We start from the raw sequence: 19,314 nt of genomic DNA, 5'->3' as shown, positions 1-19,314 counted from the left end.
CCTCAGCCTGGATCCAGGGCCTGCGAAGTGCTCCCCACCTCCCTGTCACTCTCATGCACACACACATACACACACACGATCTTCTAGGTTTTGGGACTTCATGGGAGTCCTTCAACCACAAAGGGCTTCAGCATGTGAAGGATACACACCAAACCCCGCCCCAACCTTGGGCTCTGTCCACAGGTGCCCACTGTGCTCCCTTGGGGTCCCCCAATCCCCACCAGTCACCCCCCCACACACACACCAGGGCCGCGCCAGTCAGCACCACTGAGGCTGATTAACAAAAACGCATCAAATTCTTTTACTTCTGAGGTCTCCCCTTTAAGGGGAGCCAGAAAATAGAACATTCGTTTTGGGGGGAGGGTAGGGGGATTTAATTAAAAAAAAAAAAAAGAAAAACTCTAATTAGTCAAATACTGATCTCAGTTAGGCCCTGTGTGCGGTGGGCCCAGTCCTTGGCTGGTCACACCCCTGCGAACAGCCCCACCTCACCCCAGGGACTGGGGTGGCACCAGGAGGGGCCGCAGGGGGATGGCCGGCGGGACCCCCGCCGGGCCCTCCTCGGCGGGGGCCCCGGCGTCACCACCGCAGGAAGTCCCGGATGAACTTCCAGAGCTTGGTGATCCACAGGTTGACGCCCAGGTCCATCAGGTACTGGATCTCGGGCGTGAGCATGCGCCGGCAGAGCTGCGCGTGCCGCTGCCCGATGCTCTTCTTGAGGTTGTAGCCCAGGATGGACTTGGCGCCCAGCGGCTGCCAGGGCTGCATGGCCGAGTCCTGGATGGCCGCGGCGTCCACCGCGTGGCCGCCGTCGATGCAGATGCGGCGCATGCGCTCGTTGGCGCGCCGCAGGGCGGCCACCTCGCGGGCCATGCGCTCGCGCCCGAAGGCCTCCACCCTGCGCCAGAAGCTGGCGTTGAAGTGGCGGTAGAGGCGCGCGTCCAGCACGTTCCAGGCCGTGGCGCGCCGGTACAGCTCGCCCGAGAGGCGCGGCACGGCCGAGGCGCGGCGGGCGTTGAGCTTGAAGTAGAGCACGTCCTCCAGCTCCCAGCACAGCAGGTCCTTGAGCAGCACCAGCGACTCGTCGAAGTACTCCTGCAGCAGCACCAGGTGGAAGCGGCGCTCCACCTCCAGGATGTGCTCCTCCACCTGCGGGCTGCCGGGGTCCAGGTCGCTGTCGTAGCCCAGGTCGAAGAAGAGCAGGTTGCGGAGGTAGTGGGCGTTGTAGCCGCGGGGGTCGTAGTAGCGGTCGGGGTCCTGCAGGAACTCGGCCAGCTTGTCGCGGCCCGAGAGCTTCCACGTGAAGGGCACCACGGAGCCGAAGTAGTGGAAGGAGGACTCGAAGAGGCGGGCGGGGTCGCGGAGCACGGTGATGAAGGTGGCGTTGGGCGCCACCAGGCCCCGCACCTCGTCGTAGTGGAAGCGCATGTGGTTGCAGATGATGTTGAAGCAGGCCCCGGGCCGGTAATCCTGCACCAGGCTGCGGGCGAAGAAGGCGGGGTAGTCGAAGTCGTTGCGGCCGTTGGGGAAGGCGAACTTGAGCCCGTGCTTCTGGCCGAAGCGGAACAGGATGTTGAGCAGCGTGCTGCTGGCCGTCTTGTGCGTCTTCATGAACACGATGTCCCGCCGCGGCTGGCAGCCTCCCGCCGAGCCGTTGGCCGGGGTGGGCGCCTCTGGCTCACTCGGGGCCGGGGAGCAGGGGGCCGCGCCCTCGGGGGTCCTGCTGGGGATGGAGGGGTGGCAGAGCCTCAGGATTTGGCCTGCCAGCCCCTCCACCCCGGGTCTACAGAGCAGGTGGCTGAGGGTGGGGGGGGGGGGTACCCGGGGGACTCCCCATGGTCGGGGAGCCCGGGGACCAGATGGGCCTGTGTTCCAGGCTGCAAGGCTTAGGTCAGTGGTTTGGCCTGTCTGGCCTTACTTTCCTCTTCTGTGAAATGGGGACAGTAACCCTTTTTCTGGTGTTGCTGTGAGGACAAGAACAACTCTCATTTGTGGCCACTGTGATGTACATTTATCATGAATTTGTATTAGGCTGGACCACATGAAACCCTGCATGCAGAGTTCCTCTAGTTCCACTTAATACCTCCAACTAAGGGCACAGGCTATGCTAGGCTTGGGTAGGTGATCAGCCCAATGGGGAGGCAGGATGACCTCATGGTTAGGAGCCAGGCTTGGAGGCAGGCAGACCCCAGTTTAAATCTAGGCCTGTGCCAGCCGAGTGCTCTTGGACTGGTCATCCCCACCTCCTGGCCCCGCTGGAGCCCACCGAGCAGATGGTGATGTTTGATTCTCCTGCTCCATGTCCAGCTCTGTCAGCACACCCACTTCACAGATGAGGACACTGAGGCTCAGGGTTCCACAGTGAGCTCCCCTGCCCTCCGGGGGACTTCTGCCCCACACAGCATGATGCAGGGCACAGGATGGCCACCCAGGAGATAGCCCTGGTCACCGGTGTGGGAGCCAGCCCTCTGCCACCCCCAGCCCTCGGCCGCCCAGCAGGGCCACTCACGTGGAAGCCAGGCCAGTGTACAGAGGGGGGACGGCATAGGAGTACAGCAGCAGCAGGAAGCTGGTGAAGAGTGCGCCCAGCACCAGCCCCTTGGCCATGGACTCCCAGCGCTTCTTCTGCGGCAGCGGCATCTCAGACACCTGCAGGGGGTGGGTGGGGGTTTGCAGAACAGGGCACGTGTTAGGAGGCCAGCCCCAGGGAGCCCTCACCACGATCCCAGGCCTGGCTGGCTTGAGAGGCAGCTTTCAACATCGGGACCTGCCTTTGCCAGCTCTGTGGCCCCCCCAGCAGTCCAGATAAGGACAGCATCTGGGCTGCATATGGACACGGTGGACAAAGCCAACGCCAAGAAAGGCTGGGGCGAGTGACAGGGGCAAGGTTCTGCTGCCTGGGTCAGTTTTCATTTGTGAGCTGAGTGGTGGGTATATGGGTGTTATTTTATTTTTTGTAGACCTTTCTGGGCTTCATAATGAAATCATCTAAATAAAACAAGGAAAAGAAGACCCTTTCTTAGTGCCCTGTACCCCCAGCTCTGGGCCAGGGGTGTCTACAGAGAGGGTCCTGGGGCCTGGGTCTCTCACCTTTCTGAAGGCTCAGCCAGCCCCGGCCACCCTTCCCAGCCGTCCGGTGAGCGGCTGAGCTCCTCGTCTCTCCACACTGGCCCCTATGCCCATGGGGTCTGTAGGGGAGCCAGATGGAGAAACTGAGGCTCAGAGTGAGGAAAGAGAGGACTCAGATCACACAGGCCTCTGCCCACATTTCTGCCTCTTCTCCAGCTGCTGGCAGGCTGGGTCAACCAGGATAAGTCTGAATTGCAGATGAACAAATACAATTTTTTTTAGTTATCTGTGTGTCCCAAATAAGGCCTAGGATATACTTATACTAAAAATTATTCAGTATTTCTCTGAATATCAGATTTAACTAGATGTCCAGTGGCTGGATGAGAGCTCCAGTCCTCAGCAGGGAACCGCTGGACTGTGTCTACAGGGGGCACCTGTGTGCCTTGAGACCAGTCTGGGACCTCAGGCTGAGTAGCCATCAGCCCAGGGCTGGAGCAGTCCATTCACCCTGAAAGTCTCCCTCATCACAGCCTTTTTCAGCAGCAGCCTGGTCATACTTTTCAGTCCTTGGTGGCTCAAAACAGTAAAGCGTCTGCCTGAAATGTGAGAGACCAGGGTTCCATTCCTGGGTCAGGAAGATCCCCTGGAGAAGGAAATGGCAACCCACTTCGGTACCCTTGCCTGGAAAATCCCATGGACGGAGGAGCCTGGTAGGCTACAGTCCATGGGGTCGCAAAGAGTCGGACATGACTGAGCGACTTCACTTCACTTTTCACTTTCCTGGTTTTTTGTTTGAGGGCTAGGGTTTAGGTCTGACTGTGTCTGACCCCGTCACCAGGGGACTGAGGCCTGAGCTGAAATGGGGGCTGTTCAGGCCAAGCTGTGGGGGTCCAGGACAGAGCTGGGACTCAGGGACCTTTTTCACGGCCCCTTAGCTGCAAAGCCAAGGTCCCAAACTTTCCATTCCGTGCTGCCCTGGGCCCCGCGCGCTGGAGGCCATGAGAGGTCACCCATGCCACCCGCGATCACACACACGGCACGTCACCACTGACCCTGGGGCCAGAGGCCAGCCAGCCAGCCTGGGGGAGAACCTCTGGGAGAGTGACCGGAGGCACCCACCAACCTTTCCCAGAGAAGGGGCACTCTGGGCCCACCTGACCAGTCCCTGAGTCCCCCTCTGATCATCTAGAAAGTCCTCTCACAGGAAAGGACGTGAAGAAGCAATTTGCAGAGGAAAAAACTAGCCAGAGGGAACCTGGCTTCCCCGGTGACAAGGACATATCTCTGTCCACTCTTAGGGGGGCCAGGTGGACAGGGCTGGGAGGGAAGGAGAGTGTTTCCGGAGGGTTTTCCTTTCAGAGGAAGACTGTAGAAACCCTCCCGGTTCCAACTCTTCTTCAGAAAGACTTGGGCAAAGTCACCCAAATAAGGGTGTTCACAGCAGTTTGGTCAGAAAAAAAACCACCTCAGTGTCAGCAGCGGACTCACTGCACAAACCAAGGCCCATCCCCAGATGGAGGCATCTTCACCCGCTTTAACAGAAAAAAAAAAGGAAAACAAGGTAGACCTGAATGGACTGGCTCAAAAACACACCATGACCTACTAACACGAAAAAAGAAAGTTCTGGGACACCATGCCACCAAATCCATATAGGTGATGGTAAATATACGCAGACCCAGAAAGAAACCCCTGGAGCGGCGTATTCTAGGTTTTAACAGTGGTATCCTCTGCATAGCTAGGGAAGGGGTATATGAGGAAATGCCCTTCTATATTTTGCATTTCTGTAAGGGTTGGATTTCTTTATTAAAGAGAATATATTACTTTTTAATCAGAAAAAGGCAATAACATGTATTTACTATATTTAAAGAATAGATAAATCTTGCGAGGTGGGAAAGTCAGATGGCCTGGTCACAGAGAGGCCTCAGGAGAGGGAGGTGCTGACCCGGAAGCCCCAGGCCCGGGTTTCAATCACAGGAACCCCTTGGAGCCTCAGTTTCTCATCTGTAAAATGGGGAAGCTGGTAGTGCTAGCTCTCTCCCACCCCCGCCCCCCCAGAGATGGAGCAGGCAAAGTGACTAGCACATAGTTATCGCTCAAAGAGTGTGGGAACCTGCTTCGAAGTCCTGTCCTTGTCATCCTCGGGGAGGGGGGGTCCTCCTGGACAAAGGCTACCCCCTGCCAACCAAGCGCAAGTCTGTTCCCCACCTCAAGTGCCCCCACCGGCCTCCTGTTCCTTGGGGTCCCACAGGGCAGTGCTGGGCTGGGCCAGACCTCAGACTCGAGCCCAAGCCCTGAGTGGGGGGCCCTGGGCCTCGGTTTCTGACTTTAAAATGTGGAGGGGTTCGGACTGCTGCCCTCTGACCCACTCCCCCCAAGGCCCACCCCTGTCTCAGGAGCCCACTCACCAGGGCACCTTCCGGAACTCAGGGAGGCTGCTGGTGAGGCTCTGGGTGAGGTCAGGCAGCAGGGGGCAGACCAGCCTCCCAGGACCACCAATCAGGCTCTGCCTGGCCCCGCCCAGGCCCGCCTCCTGACCCCCATCAGAGCTTCCCTCATTCATTCGTTCATTTCCCACTCTGGCTTCCTCAAAGCCAGCCGGGCCCTGGGCCCTTGCCACCCTCAGGTTTCACTTCTGAGCCCCTCTAGGAGCCAGACTCTGGGACGGGGGCTTCTCCAGAGCTTCTTACTGACTCCACCCAGCTATCCTTGGAGGCAGACCCCACTGTCACCCCTATTTTGCAGATGGGGAAACTGAGGCTCTGGGTTGCAAAGCAGGGGGCAGAACTGGGATTCGAGCTCTGATCTGTTGGCTTGCAATGTGCATCTTCCCGACTGTCCGTGGCAGCCGCTGCCCGGCATGCCGCAGGCCCGGCCCCAGCCCGTGGGGAGAGGGTGTGCACAGCTGGACATCACAGAAGACCGAGGCTTGCAGGCAGCCGACGGTCCCAGGTCTGAGGCCAGGAGGTGGTGGTGGTGGTTTAGTCGCTAAGTTGTGTCCGGCTCTTTGCGACCCCGTGGACTGGAGGTTCCTCTGTCCGTGGCATTTTCCAGGCAAGAATACTGGAGTGGGTTGCCATTTCCTCCTCCAGGGCATCTTCCCCACCCAGGGACTGAACCCGTGTCTCCTGGCAGGCAGATTCTTTACCACTGAACCATCAGGGAAGCCTCAGACCTTGGGGTACCAAGGACAATCGCAGCACGGCCCAAGCCTCCCGGCCTCTACCCTGGAAAACGGTGCCTCCAGAAGGCTGAGGCTCAGAGAGGGCAGAGCCCCCATCAAGGTCACACAGCACGGCAGTAGCAAAGACCGGACTAGAGCCCGAGTCTCCCTCCTCGGCTGTGGTGGGACAGTCCCAGGCACTCAGGGCAGACCTTACTCCCTCCCCACCCCACCCCCTCTATTCCTGTCCTTCTGGGTTACCCCAGCCAGATCGCCCTCTATCTGTGCCGACGGCTGGCTCCCGGCCAGACCCAGCAGTCCTCCCGTTCAGCTGGACCAGCAGACTCCAGGGAACGAAGGGGAAACGGGGCTCATCCTCCGCAGCGTCCCCACAGGGACCCCAAGCCCAGGATGGTGAGCCTTCCAGCCTAGGGTGTCACCACCAGGCAGGCCTCCATCCCAGGGCGTCCTGCTCCCCCAGGGGCCGTGCGCAGGGCAGAGGGAGACTCACCTGGGGCCAGGTTTGGCTGCCCCTTCCCTCTGCCTGCCTGAGCCACGTCTGACTCCCAGGCTGCCTCTGCGGTCACTGGGAAACGGGAACGCTCCAGTGACACCCAGGAGTGTGCTGGCTGGCTCCCTCTTGCTCCAGCGGCCGTGAATATTCATGAGTCCCCTCCCGGGGGAGAGCAGGTGGCGTGTCCCTGCACACTGTGGGTGCGGCCCTCTGCCCCCTGGGTGGTCCCCCCGACCCTCACTGGGCCTCGGCAGCCTGGCAGCTCCTCCATCCAAGGGCTCAGCAAGGTCCCCGGCGTCCTTGGCCCAAGGACACAGGCAGCCGCAGAGCCTGCAGAGAGCCTGGGACTGGCTTGAAGGCCATGGGAGGGACACGAAGGCAGGTGAGCGGGGGAAGCTAATTGCTTCTCCAATCATATCTCATGTAAGTCTCACAGCTACCCTCTGAGTCAGATACAACCTTCAGCCACTCCCCAGGTAAAGACACCCAGGCTCAGAGAGGTGAATTCACCTGCCCAAAGTCTCACAATTAGCCATGAGCAGACAGAACCAGGGTAAAAATACAGACTTACCAAACTCTAGGGCTTAAAGATGCCCAAGGCACAACCTGAGACCAAGGTTTGTCTAAAAGCTGGGAGAGCCCAGAGAGCCAGGACCTCAACCTGGACAGTCCCCTGGAGGCTGGGAGCAGGGCTGGGAGTCTGATGAGACTTCACCTCTTTGAGCTCCAGGTTCTTCATCAAAAAGGTACAGAAATGCTGCCTCCACCCCGGGTGAGGTGGTGGCGCAGGACACCCCTGGATCAGCCTCCAGGGATTTGGGCTGATCAGAGATACGGATCCTTCCCAAAGTCTCTGTAGGAAGAGGTAGGTCTAGGGGCCCTCAGGCTCAGCCCAGGCACTGGAATCTCTCTCATCCTTGCTCAGCGTTGCTAATGGACAGAGGGTGCCCAGAAAAGCCTCCCCCCACCACCCCGCCAAATCTCTTCCTTCAACACTGATGCCCAGAGTCCCCACCATGGCCCATGCACGGGGCTCTAGGGACCCAAGTATCGCCATCAATTGATAAAAATCACTACTGTGATAGTCAGTGATGCCATAGCGAGCACTTTCATAAACCGAGCAGCTGCCACTGCCTCCAGAGGAGCAGCAGGCCTCTGACCCTGTGCTCTCGACGTTCTTTCCCCCAGAGCCCCGCCCAGCATCCACGGAATACCGGGGAAGCCCAGAGTCCTCCTCTCCCTGGGGGCTGAGCCCGGTCCAGGGCTGGCATCAAACAGCAGACACGGAGATTTATGAGTGTGGACTCTGGACCAGAGTCTGGTCCTGTGCTCGGGACGTGCCATGCATCACGCACCCTCATAACCTTTGCAGGGAGCCCTCTTTATCCCCCACTTTACTGTAGACGGGAAAGCTGAGGTGCAAGGAGAGGAAGTGACAAGCACAGAGTCGGGGGTGGGGGGGTGGGGAGGGGACACGTAAGATCCTCGTCCAGTGGGGAGTGGAGCGCACGTTTTTGAGCAAGAAGTGAAATTGTGAGAGGAGTGGGAACCTAGTAAGAAGAGCCACGTAAATATTTTATTTACACACATACGTATCAGTAACATAAGAGTTTTGGCGAAATTAAACACTGAAAGTTTGGGAACTTCCGCTGGTGGTCCAGCAGCAAAGCGGTTACACTCCCAGTGCAGGGGGCCCAGGTTCGACCCCTGGTCAGGGAACTAGATCCCACATGCCGCAACTGAAGGTCCCACATGCCACAAGTAAGACCTGGTGCAGCCAAATAATCTGTTTTTTTTTAAACCTGAAATTTTCATATTTCTAAATATTGTTCTTGTCATAGTGGATTGAGGCCAACCGTAAGGGAAAATCGATTTATTGTTTCTGCTCTTAATATTTCTACTTGGAATTTGATCACTTAATTTTCTGCTCATTTTCTGTTCATTTTCAACAACCCTGCTCTATTAACCAATGTATACAGTGCATTGTATAACTTTATTCAATTAATTTGATTCAACTAATTTTCATACTGTTCTTTATCAGCCGACCTTTAGCTGGGGTTCGGCGTCCACAAGCACTTACCAAACAAAAAACTTCATTTTAGAATGGTGAATGACATCACCCAATAAGAGTTTTGTTAGGAAAATTATTTGAGGAATGATAGAAGATGCCTAAGGAAACTTGTGATCCAGTGATGCTCAAAGGAACAGACTGCCAGGAGCCATTGTGAGAGATCCCACCCATGACGAGGTCATGAGGAAAAGACCTGACATGCAAGGCCGTTCAGGACACAAGGGACCCTCCAGGTTGGCCTCGGCCTCTACCCCACCCTGTATCCTCCCCCCTTTTCTGCTGTTGTTCTTGTTTGCCCTGCTGCAGATTCTTGTGTTGCCTGCCAAGAGCTCTCCTGCTCCTCTTTCATTGAATAAAGACCAACTTAAAACCCTAATTAATAAATCTCCTAGACGCTGGTACCCTATGAAGGGGCCAGGGATGAAAGAAATGCTTCAATTCAAACCCTTTTGCTGGCATTCTGGCTTGTTTGATAAATGTGTGCTCCCATTGCAAGAGATTAGATGGTGACTTCTTGCAGGTAGTTAACTTTTAGACTAAGAGCCTATTTTGTGCTATATCTGCTGTTTTTGCAATCCTTTGCATTTCTGTTCCGTAAAAATGTAATCCTATCTAGTTCCCATGGAGATGACGCCTAATAGAAAGAAAATAGATTAACCACAAAAAAGACAGGGTTGGCTACTGAAGTTGCTTAAAGTTACACCAGGTGCAAGCCATAAATTGTCAACAGGCCTGAAGGCCAAAAGATATTATACATAGAGATTAACCATAAAAAGGCCCTAATAGGCACAGAGCCCTTTGGGGGGTGAGGAAGCCCTATTAGAGAACACAAAAAATATTGTTTTAAAAGTGGTATTGGATCAACGTTTGATTGCTGTTAATGGGCTGAGGTTGTGCAGTGGAAACTATTGTTAATATAGGTAAAGATCTAGAAAAATAAGAGTTTAGCCCTAGTGTAAAAACAATAAGATAATTGTTAATTTTAACCGAGTGCTAAAACAGAGGCTGCCTCACCAGAGCCGCAGTCTTTGTGTGCTAAACTTTTTAGATAAATTTAGCTGAGAATTTCTGCAAAAAGACTGACTTCTGTGTTAACAGGATTGTATTTCTATTATGTTACAACCTGCTGTACCATGAGACTGCACTTTTCTGTTTTCTGCTAAGCTCAAGGCTAAAAGATAATGTACAAAAAACTTATGGAAAAGACTCTCATAAAAAAAAATATACAGAGCACACCTGGTTTCGTGAAGGACAAGCTAATGTAATGTTAAACTAAGTCTGTGTGCTTATCTCCCCCTTAGAAATGTACCAACTTAGGGTATAAAGGCAACGGGGAAAAATAAAGTAACTGCCAGACTCTGCTGCACACTCCGGTCTGGTCTCTTTCTCTCTCTCTCTCTCTCTTTCTTTCTCTCTCTCTCATTCGCCGATGCCATTCATCCTGAGGGTTCCCCTGGATCCTGCTGGGGCCGGACCCTGGCAACAGACTATAAAATAAATTGGGAAAGATAGAGGGAAATTTCAGTGTAGTATAACCTAGACTTCTACTTTTTTATTATATATTCATTTATATCCAGAAAAACAAATATGAAATTCTAAAGATGCAAATAGATGCTAATACTCTAATCCTGTTGTCAACACCAGTTCATTTTGTATGTAAATTTGGTTCCAGAAATGTACATTTTCCTCTCCCATAAAATTAGTCTAGAGGCTGGACATGAAAACAGGTTACAAGTAACCAGTTTTTCAGTTATGATAAGTGACCCATAACTTAAAACTCACTACAACAGAGACATAACAGTCTGAACAGCTTCCTGTATGCTACCAGTTTTATTAAGGCTTCATAAAATGTAAACGGTATGTGTGCACGTGTTTGGTCACTCTGTTGTGTCCGACTCTTTGCGACCCTTCGGGCTGTAGCCTGCCAGGCTCCTCTGTCCATGGGACTTTTCAGGCAAGAATACTGGAGTGGGTTGCTATTTTCTTCTCCAGGGACTCTTCCCGACCCAAGGATCAAACCCACATCTTTTGTTTCTGCTGCATTGCCGCTGGATTCTTTACCCTCTGAGCCATGATAAGGATATACAAAAACCAATGAGTGCTGATTCAAAGCAAATTCCTCTTTTAACTACAACACAGTAACAGGTCAAGAGAGTTTAATATCTGAGACAAGGGCAAATCAATAAAACAATAGCATCTTGATGTAGTAATTAAGAAATATGACTCCATGGCTGTGGTTTAAAAGATATCTCAAGCACTTTGGATCTTTCTATTGCTTTTATCAAAAACTACGATACAAGACACTACTCTGAGTAGTGATAATATGCTAGATAGCATATTAAAAAGCAGATACATTACTTTGCTAGCAAAGGTCCATCTAGTCAAGGCTATGGTTTTTCCAGTAGTCATGTATGGATGTGAAAGTTGGACTATAAAGAAAGCTGAGCGCCGATGAATTGATGCTTTTGAACTGTGGTGTTGGAGAAGACTGTTGAGAGTCCCTTGGACTGCAAGGAGTTCCAACCAGTCCATCCTAAAGGAAATCAGTCCTGAATATTCATTGGAAGGACTGATGCTGAAGCTGAAACTCCAATACTTTGGCCACCTGATGTGAAGAACTGACTCATTTGAAAAGACCCTGATGCTGGGAAAGACTAGAGGAGAAGGGGACGACAGAGGATGAGATGGTTGGATGGCATCACCGACTCAATTGACATGAGTTTGAATGAACTCCAGGAGTTGGTGATGGACAGGGAGGCCTGGCGTGCTGCAGTCCATGGGGTCACAAAGAGTCGGACATGACTGAGCGACTGAACTGAACTGAACTGAACTGGTAAGCAGTTTGGGGAAGTATGAAGAAAAGACATGAATATAAGCATTTTCTAAAGTGAGAGATGCTTGGGATTAGAAGATGTGAGCTATTATATATAGAATGATGAACATCAAGGTCCTGCTGTATAGGACAGGGAACTATATTCCGTATTCTGTAATAAACCATAATGGAAAAAGAATATGTGTGTGTGTATAACTGAATCACCTTACTGTACACCAGGAACTAACACATTGTAAATCAACTATACTTCAATAAAATAAATTTTAAAAAGAGTTGCATGGAGCCAAGCCTTCCAGATTGCTTCCAGAGTGTTGATCGCAGGAGCTGGGCCTGCAGCCTTGCCAGAGGGGTCTCTTCCCTGAGGGTCAGTGACATCAGCTCTAGCTGGTTCTGCCCCCATGGGAAATTTTTTGTTGTTATAGTTTTGTTTATTGTTGGCCGTGCTGGGTCTTTGTGGCTGCACGGGCTTTTCTCCAGGTGCGGCGAGCGGGGCCGCTCTCTAGTTGGCCCACGGGCTTCTCTTTGAGGCGGAGCATGGGCTCTAGGGCACACAGGCTTCAGTCGTTGCAGCACGTGGGTTCAGTAGCCGCAGCTCCCAGACTTGAGAGCACAGGCCCAGCAGCTGTGGCCCACGAGCTTAGCTGCTGCATGGCATGTGGGATCCTTCTGGGCCAGGGAGCGAACCCGTGTCTTCTGCATCGGCAGGTGGATTCTCTACCACTGAGCCAGCAGTACAGGTGTTGTGCAGGCATTGGCTGAGCCCCGGTGCAGCACCCAGCACTGGGGTGCATGCTGCCCATGCACAGAGCCCAGGCTTTCAGGGCTGGGGGTGAGAGGAGCAGGCAGACAGCTGCGGGTGCCCCGATGGCGGACACACAGGCAGGGAGACTTCCCGGGGTTGGGGACTCTGTGGGCAGAAGCTGCTGCGCGTTTACTATTTCCAAAGGCAGCTAGTTCCCTTTCTCCCTGGGTACGTGGCTAGACTGCCTTTCCCATCCTCCCTTCCAGTTCAGTGTTCTCATGTGACTGAATTCTGGCCAATGGAATATGAGCAAAATGACAGCTGGTGAGGTTAAGTGGGCCGATCTCCTTTCCCACCTGCTAGGTGAGGGAGTCTGGAGATGGGCAAGGCCAGGAGGTGGGAGGAACCTGGATCTCTGCATTTCTGATCATCAAACATCTGATTAAATTCAGGAAAATGACAACAAAACTGCCACTGTGTTAAGCCTTTTAAAACTCGGGGCTTGGGACTCTCCTGGCAGACCAGTGGTTAAGACTCTGCGCTCCCAGCGCTGGGGACCCAGGCTCGATTCCTGGTCAGGGAACTAGATCCCACAGGCTTCATCTAAGACTTCATATGCCGCAACTAAAGACCCCCACATGCCACAAGAAGGTCGAAGATCCTGCAAGCAGCTGGTGCAGCCAAAACAAAAACAAACCCGACTAGGGGCTTATCTGTTCCAGCAGCTAGCACTAACTAATGCAGAATAAGCCAGGCAGAGAGGAAAGCATGTGCAAAGGCCCCAGGCAATCAAAAAGCTAACAAACGGCCAGCCTGGCTGGGAGTGTCCAGTACATGCGCATGTCAGGGGTTGGGTGCATGGCCAAGGAGGCTAGCAGCATAGCCAGAATGGGGGCAGGGGCAGGCAGGGCACGCAGGGCCTCAGGAAGGATGCTGAGGAATTTGGCTTGGATCCTGTGGGCAGGGGGAGCCCTGGGACCGAGGAGATGGGGTTCCCATCAGGCTGCCGGATGAAGAATGAGCTGTAGGGGTGGGAAGCAGTGGGAGAAGCAGGCACACCTAGACGGTGGTGGTCACGGCTCTGCAGGTGTGAAGGGACCTGGACCAGGGAGAAGTCTGGGGACGGACTGGACCCACCTTTAGATCACAGCATGGACAGCGTTCGGTGGGTGACGGGGTGTGGAGGAGGTGGGGGGAAAGAATTCCTGCTGGGGGTGACTGGCTAGCTGGGGGCGGAGCTAGGCCCTGAGAAGGGGAGGCTAAGAGAGGGGCGGGTTTAGTATTGGGGTTAGGGGGACAGTGTCAGTTTCAGTTTAGGACACATTGAGTCTGGGGGATGTACTGGGTGCCTGGAGAATGTGCAAAAAGCAGGAGGGACCTCTGCCTAGAGTGCAAGAGAGAGATCTCGGGGGAGAGAGGCTGGGGGCCATGGGCACGGAGGTGGGAACTGAGGCCGCAAGAGGAGACGGAGTCACCAAGGAAAAGGTGAGGTGAGGAAGGAGAGGACCTCTGCACTCACGGGAACAGGGAGGGGATGAGCCCCCTGCCCCCAGGGAGATAAAGGGCCTCCAAAGCCGTTGTCTACAGAACATCTTGTAGAACCACTGCTCTCTGCACCCATTCCCTCACCGATGGGCATCACTGTTTGTTCAGTGGGTACATATAGGAACAGGGATCGGGCAGAGGGATGGTGTCCTAGAGCTGTTTCCTGTGGTTGGAAGGGAATCTCATAGGGAGATGGGAGGAGATTCTAAGAGGAGAGGAGGAAGACCCTCCCTACAGTGCTCTCCCTACAGTATGTACGTGTGTGCTAAGTCGCTTCAGTCACGTCCAACTCTGTGACCCTATGGATGTAGCCGCCAGGCTCCTCTGTCCATGGGATTCTCCCGGCAAGAACACTGGAGTGGGTTGCCATGTCCTCCTCCAGGGGATCTTCCAGACCCAGGGATCGAACCCCGGTCTCTTACGTCTCCTGCACAGGCAGGCGGATTCTTTACCACGAGCGCCACCAGGGAAGCCCCACTCAGAGTGTGTATTTGACAGCAAATATTATAGCTCTAAAAGTGCCCAGCCTCAGACCCAGCACCTCTACCTATGGGAATTTGCTCAACGAGGACAAACAAGAGATCTGAGACAGAGCACAAAGACGGCCACTGTAGGAGTATTTAGCAAAGGAGCAAAACAGAAACGACCTAAGCGTCCAACAGGAGGGGACGGCTGAAAATCCCATGTGCCAGGGACTTCCCTGGTGGTCCAGCGGCTGAGAATCTGCCTTACAATACAGGGGATGCGGGTCTGATCCCTGGCCGGGGAACCAAGCCCGGGAGCAGGGAAACTAAGTACACAGGCTCTGAGCCCCCAGGCTCTATAGCCTGTGTGCCACTAGTCCAGAGGAGCCCATGCACTGCAGCAAAGATCCTGCTCGCCACCACCTAAACGAATAAGTATTGTACAGAATATATCATGTGACATGCATCCAGTGATCCCATGTGTATTCATGGAAATGATGTCTGTAACATATAATGATGTGGAAAAAAATACATATCTACACACATATATGTACACACCCCCACACACATATTCACACACATATAATTTTGTTTTTACAAAGAGTCTGTATTACTCTGGGAAGAAATTAAAAATAACGATATTTCCATTTTGAAAAACTGCCGTCTGGCTGGAGGAGGAGGGAACCGTGGCTAGTCTGAACCATGCCCCACCTCGCTGTGTGACCTCAGTAGGCATGCCGCCCTCTCTGAACTGCAGTGTCCAAGAGCGGGGGAGAGGCAGAAAGGGTCTGGGACAGAGAAGAAGCTGGAAAGTGTAAGCCACACAGTTGAAGGGGGCAGATGGAGAGGTTGGCTCTCTATCCAGGAGCGCTGGGGGACTGACTTGCGAGAATCTGGAAGCTTCCTCCCTGAGACCTTCTGCGGTGGGGTGCTGGAGTAGAGAAGGGGAGGATCGCCCGAGAATTTCAATGCAGAACCACCTCCAAACGTGTCAAGGAGCCCTGACGGCTTGCTCCTACCGCCCCCACCTGGCTGGGGGGATGGCTGCAGCTAGGTATGGGGTCTGGCAGCTGATTAAGAAGTCAGTGTACTGTGATGACTCAGAAGATTTTCTGATCTTGCAGAGTCAGTCACCTGTTTTCATGACTCCTAATCGCAACCACACCTGCAACCTTAACAGATAACCTTTGGGGCCACCTGCTAGCTTTGTGACGGCGGGCACGAGCTCCACCCACAGGTCTTCCTACATTGCTTTGTCCAGACAAGATCACCAGCCCTCCTGATGACAGATTTGAGTCGCCCCAAAACAGCCCTAACTGAAGAATGGTAAAACACAGGTGAACCCAGTGGTCAGTCCCTTCTGTTTCAGCTTCAGAGCTCCTGAGAACTCTGGAGGTGAATATGTAGGCATTGGGAGTACCATCCTCTGTATCTTCTAGCGTGACTGAAACGTTTTTTTAAAAAAGGGATGTCATGCACTTATTTGCATAACAATATGTAAAATATAAAGATTTTTCAAAAGGAGCTGAGCAGTTGCTAGGCACAATGCCCTGGATTTGCCCGCCCGCCTCGCTAATCCTGGAGAGGTTTGGCTAGAAATCCGGCTCCACCACTCCCTAGCTGGGTGACCTTGGGCAGGTGACCTCCCTTCTCTGAACCTAGGCTTTCTACCAAATGGGGATACCACGACCTTCCGTGAGGATCAAATGGGATGGGGCATGCGGAGCCCTTTGCACACACCTCGGATTATTATCCTGACCCTTCTAGACCCACCAGGCAGGAGAGGCAGCACCCGCCAATGCAGTCTCCTGGGGCCACCCTCCCCACCCCAGCACCCACAATACCTCCCATGCTCCAGACCCAAGGTCCCCAAGTCCCAGAGAGGGAAGGACTTGGCTGGGGTCCCATGGCAAGTCTGGCCATTACTGGGATCAGTATTACTGGGGGTGCCCAAGCCACGCCTCATCGCTGCCCTGGGGCTGGCGGGCAGGAGAGAAGTTTCCACTGGACCCCCACTTCCTCTGAACCATCACCCCTCACCGGGCGATCCTCTGACCCCAGACTGCTGACCCCTGTGGGCGCTCTGCTCCCTCGAGCCCTCCCCTGTCTGGAGTGGGGTATGGCTCCTAAACCGGGATGGTCCATATTCCTCGCTCAGTCGGAGGGGCGCAAAAAACCCTTCACAAGCCTGCTGTCATGCCTGGAATTCCGACATCTGTGTATCCTCCTCCCAGGTTAATCATTGCCGCTTTCACCGGGGTGACATGATCAAGTGTCTTAGAGCCCAGAGGGAAGGACACACTCCTCCCTTTGCTGGATTGGACCCACGCTGTCCAATATCAGACCCCCGCCCATCAGACGAGGGGTGCACCAGAGGTGGGCACGCTTCTTTGTCCGCAGGGCACTTCCTTCAGGCAGGGCTCTGCCAGTGTGAGAAGCGGGGAGGAAGCGGCCCGAGGAGGCAGCTGGGAACAGGGCTCTGTTGTCTGTTCCCAGGGTAGCAGCCTGCCCACCCCCGAGTGTCAGGCAGAGCTGGGAGCTAGGGGGGCACGCAGGGGAGGGGTCCTGAGCTGGGGGCCGGGGGCAGCCATGGCAGCTCGAAGAGGCTAGGACCCCAAAAAAGGGCAGAGAAGAGAGAGATCTTGAGCAAGCCTGCGGTCCTGAAACGGGCGCTCGGGCACGTCTCTGAATTTGGAGTCTGTTTAGCCACATCTGAACTATGTGACCCTGGGCAAGTCCCCGGAATCTCCCTGAAGTTCACAGGGTTAGTAATGATGGCTCCTCCGAGGGGTAAGGTACAGTGCAGCCGCACTGCGGCTGGCTGGGCTCAGGCCTGCCCATGGCCTTGCCCTCTCTGGGCCTTAGGTCAGTCACCCTCTTCGTAAAGGAAGAGGTTGGGTTCCCCCATCTGGACCGTCCTCCTGAGGATTTCCATGGCGCCTGTCACCTGGGCAACCCAGGTGATCAGGTGTCGGGCCTGCTGCCCTTTCGCCTTCCCTCCCACTGCTCTGGGTTACTGCAGCCAGATGTGTGCCCATCACCTCTCCTGGTCTGTGTAGGTGGGAGGGGGGTCCCCATCGGGAAGGGACCACAGCCTTTCTCTGTGCTGTTACCAAAGCACTGGCTTGGTACCAAGGCGGGCAGACCAAGCTGGACCCCTTTCTGAGCACTGGTCCAGGAACACGGGAATTGCTGGGTTAGCTAGGGGAGCCTTCCCGGACCCCAGAGATTGTCCCACTCCCTCAAGTCTTTCCTGGGTGGCCTTGCCCGCTAAGTGGTAGAGGACAGGCCTTCCCCAGGCAGGGGGGATCCAGCCTTTATCCTGACGCCCAGCCCCTCTCTGACCGCCCCTCTTCTGGGGAGGGCTGGTGGGAAGAGGGAACATCCCCGCCCCTCCTCCCCCAGGGCTCTGGCACCGAGTCCAAGATTAATGATTAATGAACACCCAGCTCCAGCCCAGCTCCCGCCCCACCCACCCCAAGTCAGGAACTGGGTAAACCCTGGAAACAGGAGCCGGGGGAGAAACAAGCGCCGGGTGAGCACCAACCTGCTCCCCATCAGGCTCCAGTCTTCCCACCCTCTGTCAGCCGGGATGGGCGCACGGACCCTGGAGCGGTCGAGTACCTCTCGGGTCTAGAGTCTGGCGCGCGCAGTCCCAGTCCCGGGGCGTGGAGCAGCGCGGGCCGGGCCCCCAGGGGGTAGACTGAGGCAGGGCGCAAGCTGGTGGTGGGTGCCGGGCCCCCAGGACATACCTTGTCCCGGTCCTTCTCGGGCTTGGCGTGCAGGTTCGGCCACGGGCCGCGCCGCCCGGGCGCTTACTAAGGCGGCGGGGCGTACCCGCCGGGTCCCCCCGCTCGGCCGGGCTTGGACCATGCTCCCACCCCCGCCGCCGCCGTTGCCGCCGCCGCCGCCGCCGCCGCACCCGTTCCGGCCAGGTGCGGCCGCCAGCCTGGCCCGGCCCCCCCCCCCCCCCCCCCCCCCCCCCGGCGCCGCGGCCAATGGGTGCCCCGGGCCCCAGCCCCCTCCCCGGCCCTCCGCGCCCGCCCCGGGCGCACAGAAGCCGCATTCAGCGCGCCGGGTCGCAGCGTCGCGCCCCCGCCGCGGGCCCAACAAGGCGCGTTTGTCTCGGATGCGCCAACGGGGCCATTGTCCCGCCGCCGGACCCTGAGGCTCGGCCGAGCTCCCGGCCCCGGAGGGGATTCGAGGGTGCCTGGGGAACTGGGTGGCGTGGTGATGGTGAGGGCAGCCCAGCTCTGGGGAGGAGGCGGCGGCTACTCTAGTTGCTTAACTTCAATGGAAGGTATGGCCTCTGGCTCAAGAGTCGGTGCAAACTGGGACGCTTTTTTTTTTGGCATCCGAAACGTGGATGAGAGGAGTAGGGGCTGACCCCACCTCTCCAAGGTACGGGGTAGGGCACAGTGCGTCAGGATGCGGGCACCCCATTCAGGACCTGACTTTTCCCAGTCCTAGGCTTCCCTCCTTCACCCCAGAGGATCAGGCCCAAGGAAGGGGACTAATGCCTGCCTAGAACTGGGAATGCTCAGCTCCAGCTGTGGGCAGTGTGAAACCAGCCGGTCACCCAGTGAGGCATAAGCCGCGTCAGAGCCCCACTGCCCCCGCCATTACTGGGCGACTCTGGAATGGGGAAAATTCCACATCAGCATGACTGCCAGGGAACTTTTCCATATCTGATGGGCTCGCCGCTCTCCAGCCTCCACAGCGCTGGGGTGCACACGCACCCAAGCACACGCAAGGTATTCCCTCGGGCTGCAGACTTTGGTTCCAGAGGCCCTGACGGTAGAAGACACCCCCCCTCCCCCCACCATGTAGCATGTCAGTGGACACCCACAGCGAGGCCCAGGAGCCCAGGTTTCTCCACAGCCTCAGCCAGAGAGTCTCCCCAAGCTCCTGCCTCC

The 19,314-nt window shown here is 55.5% G+C and overlaps 1 protein-coding gene across 4 annotated transcripts; it reads right to left on the bottom strand.

Annotated features, from left to right (window-relative positions):
• Window positions 1-277: 277 nt before the first annotated feature.
• Window positions 278-18,337, bottom strand: GAL3ST1 (galactose-3-O-sulfotransferase 1). 4 transcript variants are annotated; one of them, XM_043901348.1, is made up of 3 exons: window positions 18,151-18,337; window positions 2,510-2,649; window positions 278-1,723 (listed from the first exon to the last, which is right to left on the bottom strand). In XM_043901348.1, the coding sequence occupies exons 2-3, from the start codon at window positions 2,638-2,640 to the stop codon at window positions 580-582; spliced, it is 1,275 nt and encodes a 424-aa protein (XP_043757283.1). In that variant the 5' UTR covers window positions 2,641-2,649; window positions 18,151-18,337; the 3' UTR covers window positions 278-579. The 4 variants fall into 4 exon arrangements, with proteins under 4 accessions (XP_043757283.1, XP_043757286.1, XP_043757285.1 ...); XM_043901351.1 differs by having other exon boundaries at window positions 278-1,720; XM_043901350.1 differs by lacking the exon at window positions 18,151-18,337 and adding an exon at window positions 17,946-18,129.
• Window positions 18,338-19,314: the final 977 nt, after the last annotated feature.

This window comes from Cervus elaphus, chromosome 5 (assembly GCF_910594005.1).
Source record: "Cervus elaphus chromosome 5, mCerEla1.1, whole genome shotgun sequence".
Lineage (NCBI taxonomy): Eukaryota > Metazoa > Chordata > Mammalia > Artiodactyla > Cervidae > Cervus > Cervus elaphus.
Note: the sequence above shows the minus strand (reverse complement) of the source record. Positions and strands in the feature narration are given on the sequence as shown.